This window comes from Lagopus leucura, unplaced genomic scaffold, assembly GCF_019238085.1.
Source record: "Lagopus leucura isolate 7727_CA_CO unplaced genomic scaffold, USGS_WTPT01 Super-Scaffold_100001, whole genome shotgun sequence".
In the NCBI taxonomy this organism is placed as follows: domain Eukaryota; kingdom Metazoa; phylum Chordata; class Aves; order Galliformes; family Phasianidae; genus Lagopus; species Lagopus leucura.
The window spans coordinates 11,619,129-11,629,212 of record NW_024962262.1 but is presented as its reverse complement, the minus strand read 5'-3'; the positions used below and the strand labels follow the sequence as shown (position 1 = coordinate 11,629,212).

Below are 10,084 nucleotides of genomic sequence, written 5' to 3'. Positions count from 1 at the left end.
GCCTGTCCTTGTAGGAGAGGTGTTCCATCCCTTGGATCATTTTGGTGGCCCTCCTTTGGATGTGCTCCAACAGGTCTGCGTCTCTCCTGCACTGAGGACTCCACATCTGGATGCAGTACTGCAGGTGGTCTCACACTGCAGAGCAGAGGCTGGGATCACTCCCTCACCATGCTGTCTATGCTGCTTTGGATGCAGTCCAGGATAGGGTTGGCTTTCTGGGCTGTGAGGGCACACTGCTGGCTCTGCTGGCTCATGTCCAGCTTGTCACTGCCGGTACCCTCAGGTCCTTTTCAGCAGGGCTGCACTCCATCCTTACACCCCCAACTCGCGCTGATAGCAGGGACTGCAGTAACCCGGGTGCAAGGCTTGGCTTTGTTCAACCTCAAGAGGTTGCCCTGAGCCCGCCGCTGGAGCCTGTGCCAGGTCTCTCTGAATGGCATCCCGAGACATAACCGCCCAAGTGCTGGGCTATCTCGAGCACACTTTGCGTATCCGAGGAACGGATTAAAGTACCACAGCTACGCCGGCAGGCTGTGAGGCGAGCGGGCGGCTCTCATCCCGCCGCTCTCCTCCAGCGCTGCCCGCCGAGCACCCGCCGTGCCCGCGGCCCGCCCGCCCCGAGCGGCGGAGCGAGGAGGAGGGGCGTGCGGCGGCGCGGTCAGGAATGGCGGCCCTCGGTGCCGTCCGCCGCCGCGGTGAGGTGAGAGCGACCGGGACGGGGCGAGGCCCGCCCCGAGCAGCCCGCGGGCGGGGGCCGCGCTGTTGGGCGGTCGCGGCCGCCCGCTCCCCGCCTCTCCCGGTCCGCCGGCGGCTGCCGCTCCCTCTCCTGCCCGGGCGGCTCGGGTAGCGCCGGCCCCGCCGCGCCCGAACCGCGACCATTTTCTGCGGCGTCGCTGCCATTTCGCGCAGGGGGGGCGCGGCGCCTGGCGGCCCGGGAGGGTGAGTAGCGGCGGGGGGCAGCCTTTGTGTGCGGCTGCAGCGCGGCGCGGGGCGGCCGTCGGCGCTGCTGTGAGCCCGGTGGTTCGGGAAGGGGCGATCCTCCTTAGCTTGTTTCTCTCCTCCCCCGTAAGCCTCGTTCTGTGCTTGTTTTCTTTTTCCAGGCCTTTCCAGCTTTCTGGAAGCTGTGCGTTTTGGATCTTTCTGATGCTCCTCAGAAGTAAAACCACCTTTGGCGGTGAAACAATCAGTTCCAAGCGTGGCCGCTTTCCCCAGCTGCCTGAACAGCCGCTGGATCCGGAGGGCAGTTGTGCGGTATGGTTTGTGTTGGTGCTTGGTTGGGTTGTGCTTCCCCCCAGTTGAGGTGCTGGAAGGAGAAGCTCCCATCTCCCATCTTCTGCCTTTATCTCCAGGCCTTGTGTTTTGAGTGGCGTGAGCACAGTGACCTGAGGAAGATCAGGGAGGTCAGTCACAGGAGGAGATGAGGAGTAGGGGGCCATGTAGAGGGAGAGGGATGAGAGCCCTCCTGACTATTTCAGCTCCTTAGGAAGCACAGCCTGTTAAGTTTCACTTACAGTGCTTGGTTGTCATTGTGGGAAACTCGCAACTCAAGAGCTCTCTTTCTGTTTTGCTTGAAGCTTGGTAATTCTCTTTTGCTTTCTGCTAGCTGACAGACCGGAGTTCTGTGCTGAGGCACATGCCAGGTGAATTTGTCTTTGGAGTGCAGTAAAAAGCTACAGTGTAGCTTGTTTTTACCTCTGTGGTTTGATTTGTTTTGCAGTTCTGAATGTTGAAACTCTGCAGGTTGGTCTTTCTAGTGGAGGACATCTTCAGTGGTCGTACCCAGAGAGTTTGTGTAGTTCAGGTGAAGGAGTAAACCTCAGTGCCTTTTGGTCTGTACACTACAAATGGTGAATTTGGGGCCATTCGCACCCAAATCAGAAGTTACACGGAGTACATCCCAGTGGAGAAATGGAGGAGTTAGAATCAGAATATCCCAAGTTGGAAAGAACCTGTAAGGGTTACTGAGTCCCATCAAGTTGCTAGGTTTTAACCTATAGTCACACAATGAGCTGGTAGTGCAAAGGGATATTTCAGAGGGATGTTTTAGTCCACGAGCAGCTTCCTCTCTAAAATAAACCTCCTGAAGAAGGCAGGAATTCAGCTGTCCCAACCAGTCTTTCAGGTTTTCAATATATTTGGTTTGGTGTGACTACTGTTGTAGAAAGAGAAGGGGAAAACTGAAAGCTTATAGATTTGCCCATTTCTTTTTTTTTTTTAAACCCTAAACTTGTAATGCAGTGGTTTTGAAATTAGGTTGCGTTTATAAAGCATATTTTTTTTCATTGGATAAGTGGTCCTGGAATGCACCAAGATGATTTTATTTGGATCACAAAACGTTTTTGCATATAATGTTTTTTAGGAGCATGAAAGTCTTCAGTGTTTGCCCTAAAGTTTTGATAGAATGTGTGTAGTGTTTTCTGCAGTGCTTTGCATTACTTGTTGCCAGCTGTACAAAAGCTTCTTTTCAAGTTCCCTAACTAAGAAAAGAAATCCTTCCTGGTAAAGGAAGTGGACCAGAACAAATATTTTCTGCATGGTGAATTTCCAGTTATTAAAGGTGTACAACTGTCATTTTAACTGCAAAATTGATCTGTGTGCTGCCACTATGGCTAAAAGCTATGAATGGAGGCTGGAAAGAGAATCATTCCTAAGGAGGAGTACTTGGGAGGTTAGGAGCAAGATCACCCTCTTCCCTTCATCCCGTTCTTTCTACCATTACAAAGAGAATGCAAGAGAGAAACTTTGCTTGTACCAGCACTGAGAGGTGTTTCAAAATTGCTTTCTTTTTACAGAAAATGAAGTTTCTGAATGAGATCTGTGGCCTTAAAGGAAACCTTAGGTGGCAAATGAAGTAATTAGGCCATTTCTCCAGCATTTGTCCCTACCTCTAACAGGTGCCTTCTGCCTGATGACCTTAGTCCTCAGGGTGAGTAGAAAAGTTGGCAACTCTTTCAAACTCCTTTATCCAGGCAAACGTGGGGAATTCCCTTCTTCCTTGGTGCTGGAGAAGCATGGGAACTGTGAGGTCTCGCTGTGACTGCATCTGTCTAGTTGTGAAAGAAACTCAGGACTGGCCTTGCCATTCTTCCCTGTGCTTTCCTAGGATCAGTGGTATTTTATTAGTCTTGTCCTATGCAGCATGTATCGTTCCTTGTAGCTCTTGAGAGTGGTGGTGAATGGAGTCAAATCCAGCTGGCGACCGGTCGTGAGTGGTGTTCCCCAGGGGTCGGTGCTGGGGCCTGTCCTCTTCAATATCTTTATTGATGACCTCAATGAGGGCATCGAGTGCACCCTCAGTAAATTTGCAGATGACACCAAATTGGCTGGAAGTGTGGATCTGCCTGGGGGTAGCGAGGCCCTACAGAGGGATCTGGACAGGCTGGAGAGCTGGGCTGAAGCCAATGGGATGAGTTTCAACAAGGCCAAATGCCGGGTCCTGCACTTCGGCCACAACAACCCCAGGCGACGCTACAGGCTTGGGGCGGTGTGGCTGGAGGACTGCGTAGAGGAAATGGACCTGGGGGTATTGATTGATGCTCGGCTGAACATGAGCCGACAGTGTGCCCAGGTGGCCAAGAAGGCCAATGGCATCCTGGCTTGCATCAGAAACAGTGTTGCAAGCAGGAGCAGAGAGGTGATTGTTCCCCTATATTCAGCACTCGTGAGGCTGCACCTCGAGTACTGTGTCCAGTTTTGGGCCCCTCACTGCAAGAAAGATATTGAGGCCCTGGAACGTGTTCAAAGGAGGGCAACAAAGCTGGTGAGGGGTCTGGAACACAGGCCATATGAGGAGAGGCTGAAGGAGCTGGGAATGTTCAGCCTGGAGAAGAGGAGGCTCAGGGGAGACCTTATTGCTCTCTATAACTTCCTGAAGGGAGGTTGTAGTGAGCTGGGGGTCGGCCTCTTCTCTCGTGTCATTAGTGATAGGACCAGGGGGAATGGTTTCAAGCTACGGCAGGGGAGATTCAGGCTGGACATGAGGAAGTATTACTTTTCAGAAAGGGTGGTCAGGCACTGGAATGGACTGCCCAGGGAGGTGGTGGAATTGCCGACCCTGGGGGTGTTCAAGGAAAGACTGGATGTTGTGTTGAGGGACATGGTTTAGTAGGAGCTATTGGGAATAGGTGAACGGTTGGACTGGGTGATCTTTTAGGTCTTTTCCAACCTTAGTGATTCTATGATTCTATGATTCTTCTCTTGGTTCTCTTTCCTTGCCATTTTGTGTTTCTTAGAGGAACCATAGCAATAACATCAGAACTAGATAAAGGAGCTCATTCATTCATGCTTTGCTTGTTATAGAACTACTTTGATGCTCTTCTTGTGATACATCTTTTAATTTATAAAAGGCATTTTGTTACATACTTTAAAACATAATATGGATTGAGTTTATACAAGAGAAGCATCCTTTTAATTATAGCTCAAATCTAAGTGTGTAAGAGTTTTGGCTAATACAAGCTGGTGCCCTGTTTGGTGTTTATTAGTGACTTGTGTTCTCAGAGCCTGCTCTAATGACAGAGTGTCTGAGAACTTGGCTTAGAGGCATTGGGAAGATGGAGGAATGCATCCCTCCACTGAGACTTTACAGCACTGAGGAGTGTGGTAAATCCTTTTCCTGTAGGTCTTGTCCACAAGAAGAAACTACTGAGGCATTAGTGCTGTGAGAATTGGAAATAGAGGTGGTGGCTGAGTAAAAGTAGTTAACAGTTTTATTTTGCTCTAAATTATCAAAAATTATGGGCAGCTTTCCTTTGAACTATGCTGGTTGTGTGCTGAACAGCTCAACAATAACACATTCACTTGGTTATTTATAAATGTGGTGGGAGCAGGAAAAGCTCCTTAAGTTTTTATCTGTTATGTTTCTGCATATTGCATCAGTGCAGGAAGATGCAAGCCTTGAATTACTAGTACATGAGCTATTTTCGTTTGACATGGAAAGCCTCTCTTGGCAAGCCCTTTTCCAGTATTTCTATTTGAGAGTGAGAAAATGGTTCTGACTGGACCCCAGGCCGTTCCTGTGCCTGCCATCTGGTGGCCAGATTCCACAGCTAACTTGATCCCTTTGGGGAAGATCTGATTCTGGGCTGGGTTGTCACAGCCCATCTGGGGCTCTGCCTTTGGGATCCTTGAGAAAAAAATATCTCCTCAGATGGAGATCAGCTTTTGTGTGTTTCCCAGAGAGGAGAAGCACTTTCTGTAAGTTCTGTTACCATCTTTGTTCTCTTTCCCAGGACGTGATGGAGCTCCTAGAAGAAGATCTCACCTGTCCCATTTGCTGTAGCCTGTTTGATGATCCTCGTGTCCTGCCCTGCTCACACAACTTCTGCAGAAAGTGTCTGGAGGGAATATTGGATGGAAACGTGCGGAACGTGCTGTGGAGGCCATCCCCTTTCAAATGTCCCACGTGCAGGAAGGAAACTCCTGTTACTGGAGTCAACAGCTTACAGGTCAATTATTCCCTGAAGGGTATCGTGGAGAAGTACAACAAAATCAAAATAACTCCAAAAATGCCTGTGTGCAAAGTGCACAGCGGGCAACCCCTGAACATTTTTTGCCGGACAGACATGCAGCTCATCTGTGGGGTTTGTGCCACCCGTGGTGACCATACAAAGCACGTGTTCTGTTCCATCGAGGAAGCTTATTCCCAGGAGAAGCGGGCTTTTGAAACCCTGTTTCAGGGCTTTGAAACGTGGCGTTGTGGAGATGCGCTCTCTCGGCTGGATACCTTGGAAACCAGTAAGCGGAAAGCTCTGCAGATGCTGACCAAGGATTCTGACAAGGTGAAAGAATTCTTTGATAAACTGCAGCACACGCTGGAGCAGAAGCGAAATGAGATTCTCTCTGACTTTGAGACCATGAAGCTTGCAGTGATGCAGGCCTACGATCCGGAGATCAATAAACTGAACTCGATTCTGCAGGAGCAGCGGATGGCTTTTAACATTGCAGAGGCCTTCAAAGACGTGTCAGAACCCATTGTATTTCTGCAACAGATGCAGGAGTTCAGGGAAAAAATCAAAGTGCTCAGAGAAACCCCTTTACCTTGTTCCAGTGTGGACATCACCCCTACAATGAAGAGCTTTGATACCAGCCAGTGGAATGGAATCAAATTGGTTGACGTGGACAAACTTTCTTTACCTCAGGAAAACAGCAGTCTGAAATTGAAGATTCCCTCAGTCTTTTCACGCAGATTTATAGTAGCCTCTCTCATCTGCTTGCTTATTCTTGCTGTCACCAGAATGTCTTTTGTGGAGTCTGTGGTTGACAACTTCCAGTGCTGGAAATCTCAGTTCTTTACCATTAGCTTGTCCTACCTGGCAGATACGGTGGAGATAGCTGATCATGCAGTCTTTTATTGGGAACAGATGACTGATGGAGCCTCACTTCTGAGTGAGAAATGTAAAAACTACACGTTGGTTGTACTGGATAATGTTGCACAGTTTGTGTGCAAGTATAAACTGTTGTGAAGTCCTTACTGAAACGTAAGAAGTAAAAGAGATTTGATGGGGAAAAAAAGCATAGAACGTTGTAAAATTAATTATTTTTTTTTTAAAGACTTTCATTGTAAGCAATCAGAGATTTGAAATGTTTTCAGATTGTCTGTAATGTTTGTGTAGTTGGAGCACTACTAAACTGAAGGTGAAACAGAGCTCTGAAGAACATGTTCCTGGACTTCTGTTGTGGTGGTGATTATGGAATATTCATTTAAAATCACTTTCCTTACTGAAATTTAGGGCCTTTGTACTTACTATAATGACAAAATGCTTGTGGAGTAAGAAATTGTATATTCTTTGATAAAAAGCACTCCTATAGGGCATAGTTGATTTTTTTTTTTCTTAATTTGAAAGTCGTTTGGAAACAAAAAGAAGAGCTGTGATTGAGAAGAGTGTACAGTAATGTGAGGGGTTTAAGATTGCCCTTCTACTGCAAAACACAGTGTAGAGTTCAGTCTGGAATCCCTTTCTACCTGAGGGTGGTTTTACCTGTATTCCCTGAAAAATAAACGTATGTGTGTACGTAGGTGAATATATCTACATGTATGTATATGTGTTTTTATATACTTTTGTAAAACCACGAGTTGAATTTTCCTGTGTGTTCTGATTACTGTAGATACTGTTTATTGTTTACATGTTCTATACTACAAAAACAAATTCAGGGTAAACACCTCGAATAAATTCTAGAGGTAAAAAGAAATCGACTGATACTGATAAGAGAACAAGCTGCAAGGTACTCTATACTTGGCAGTTTACTTCTCTAGCCTGGGTTGTCTTGTTTCATCCGTGTCTCTTTGAAGCCATGCTTCCTTAAGATGTGGCTTTGATGCTGACAGTCAGTGTGGTGAGAAGGCAGCTTGTGTTGTAGGCCTGCAATGATGGCAGGAGGAACAGTTTCTCTCCATCTGTGTCGATCCAGATTGTAATTCTGAGAGCCAGGAAAAAAGATGGGATGATTTGCTTGGAATGGTGTGTAGGGCCTTGGGAATAACGATGTTGTTGGTGTTTTAACATCGAAGACATAGGTATGATCTTTGAATGTACTGGGAATTGAGTTTTATGGGTGTTACTGGCTTGCTTGTGGGATAACAGTGGCTTTAAGTGAACTGTAAGCTTGAGTTTGCTGAAGTGCCCTTCTTTAAGAGCATATGATCCTGAAATATGTGGCCTGAAGTACATCTCCCTTTTTCTTACGGTAGTCCTATGAACAGCAATATATAGAATAAAAGCATTCTGTCCACGTTTCCAGGAAAGAAAAGAAATGGGTGCCATACTTTGGGGATGTTCCTTGGCCTCTATCCTGATTTAATATATTGTGATGATCAGTTTGCTGTCTTCCAGTAGTCCTTGCAAGCTTCAATTCCAAGAAACAAAGTTTCCAAGCAACCAAGCCCTGCAAACAAAAGTATTGTATTTACATCTTTGTTACCTGGGAGCGCTGCTGCTGCCCCACACGTTGCTCCAGATGGCCTGTGGGGTAGCAGAGATCAAGTCACAGACATACGGAGCGGAGCTGAGGTAGCGATGAGCGGTCGAGAGGTGGTTGCTGTGAGTGTGGGAGGTGTGAGGTTTGTCACCCGGCCCTGCACCTTGCTGCGGTTCCCCGAGTCCAGGTTAGCACGCATGTTGGGTGGTGACGACCCAGAGTTTAAACTGGTGAACGGAGAGTTTTTTGTGGACAGAGATGCCGCTTTGTTCAGTTACATCATGGACTTCTTGAGGACTCTTCAGGTCTCTCTGCCTGCTGATTTTTCAGACTTCCAGAGGCTGCGCAGAGAAGCGGAATTCTATGAGCTGTACCCTCTGGCTGAGCTCCTGGGCCAGGAACACCTCCTGAAGCCGAGGCTGGAGATCTTGGAGGTGCGTTTTTTCCTCCAGGAGATGCAGGCCTTTTTCCGGATCTTCGGTTCCTGCAGTAGCACCGTGGAGACACTGGCTGAGCAGATCACTGTGCTTACGGGGCAGCTGCCAGGGCAGGGCTGGAGCAGTCCTTTTCCTTCTCAGAAACCACTAATTCCACTTCCTTTGGAAAGACCTTCTCATCACGACATGGTTTTTCAGTGTGGAACCGACTGCTCTGCTGGTGACCGCTTTGTGGCCAGGTACTCTCCTGAATGTGACTTCTCATGATAGAAACAGCTTCCTGGCTTCTCCTTCATGGAATATGCTCTGCACACTTAGCAAGCTCATTGTGAAGAAGCTGTTGGACAATTGTCAGAGGAAAAAAATGTTTCCTTTTTTCTGCTAGCTTAATGTTATGTTTTCCAGCTCTGAAGTACCCTGTTTGATTTCTGTCATGTTGTTCTTAAAAATGTTCCTGACTGTCTGAAACACTGTTCTTGATGTTCGTTTTCGTGTTTGGTTGGGTCTCTCTTCTGTGCTCTCTCTGCAAGGCTTTAGAATTTCATAGCATCAGTGACCTCGTAGAAAACTCGAAAAATGGCATGAAATGAGGCAAAGAAAGCAAAATAAATAAGCAGTGAGGTACAGGAGGAGGCTAAAATCCACTAGCTTATAGACTTTCATGTTGAGAAGAGGAAATAAAGGGTGGCTAAACAGGTCAAAAACACCAGAGGAACTGAGATAGCAGTTCAGGGACTGGAGAGCTTTTGTACAGCCTTTTTATTCCAGGAAGAAGGGGTATATTATTAACTATGGGTTACACAGTGGGTTTTCTCAGAGTGAAGTTTGTTTAATTGAGATGGCTATAAATCAATGATTTTTGTGATAGCAGCATCATATTCCAATAGCAACCTATATTTTTTAAAACAAGCTCTTGCTGGATGTCTCTATTGTATGGGGACACATTCTTACTGTATAAGAAAATGTAACCTCATTTGTCCTCTGTGGCAGCTAGAACATCTGGAACTTCATGGAAATTTCATTGAAATAGTTCCAAAAGGGTTATTCTCTCTGAATATTTGAATTAACACAGCAGTCCTTTGATTGTGTCTTAAAAAAAAATCAATAGAGCCTATCTTCCTTTTAGCTCTCTTCAGCTAAGCAAGCACAGGGGAGAGAGAACTACTTTGCATTTGTGAAGGGACATCTATTTATATGGCAAACCTCAATTTTATCTATTTTTAATTATTTTACTGGACTGACAATTGGCTGAGCACATTATGGCTATGCCTGATTCTTTCCTTTTTTAATTCTGACTTTGTAGGACTTTTCCTTTGCATACCAGTAGAAGAGCATCCCCTGATGCTGAACCCCCCTGAAACAAGCCAGCTTTGGCACTGTAGCCTGCTGAATTTCTCTTGACTCAGTCTTTGTGCTGGCATCTTTTCTGTGTGCTTTCCGTAAATGTTTGGTGTACTTCCCTGTGAACTGTGGAACAATTTCACTCCTCAGCTTATGTATTTTGTAACAGTACTTTTATCTGACTTCTGTTCCTTCAACTGGATAGATTCTTACACTGTACTTGATAGCAAGTAAAATCCTGAAGTGATGTGAAAATGATTTTCTTATTTGTTACCACCAGAGCTGCTGTATGGGGTGACTGCAATAAATGTCACTGCTCCTAGAGAGATCCTGTGTAGTGGGAAGTGGTGCTGTTGGGATGTACATTGCCTTGCTGTCCTTTCCATCATCTC

The 10,084-nt window shown here is 46.6% G+C and overlaps 1 protein-coding gene and 1 long non-coding RNA gene across 5 annotated transcripts in view; one reads left to right on the top strand and one right to left on the bottom strand.

The window, feature by feature from the left end:
• Positions 1 to 642: 642 nt before the first annotated feature.
• Positions 643 to 6,536, top strand: TRIM13 (tripartite motif containing 13). Of its 4 annotated transcripts, none has more exons than XM_042866413.1 (3): positions 643 to 700; positions 1,101 to 1,251; positions 5,229 to 6,536. In XM_042866413.1, exons 2-3 carry the CDS (start codon positions 1,144 to 1,146, stop codon positions 6,459 to 6,461), a joined length of 1,341 nt encoding a protein of 446 aa, XP_042722347.1. In that variant the 5' UTR covers positions 643 to 700; positions 1,101 to 1,143; the 3' UTR covers positions 6,462 to 6,536. The 4 variants fall into 4 exon arrangements, with proteins under 4 accessions (XP_042722347.1, XP_042722349.1, XP_042722350.1 ...); XM_042866415.1 differs by lacking the exon at positions 643 to 700 and adding an exon at positions 863 to 939; XM_042866416.1 differs by lacking the exon at positions 643 to 700 and adding an exon at positions 2,793 to 2,926 and having other exon boundaries at positions 1,165 to 1,251.
• Positions 6,537 to 6,556: 20 nt separating this feature from the next.
• LOC122177239 overlaps positions 6,557 to 10,084 on the bottom strand; it is a 35,417-nt gene continuing 31,889 nt past the window's right edge. Inside the window, exon 8 of the long non-coding RNA XR_006178009.1 lies at positions 6,557 to 8,919. This is a non-coding gene — a long non-coding RNA (uncharacterized LOC122177239). The remainder of the gene's footprint in view (positions 8,920 to 10,084) is intronic.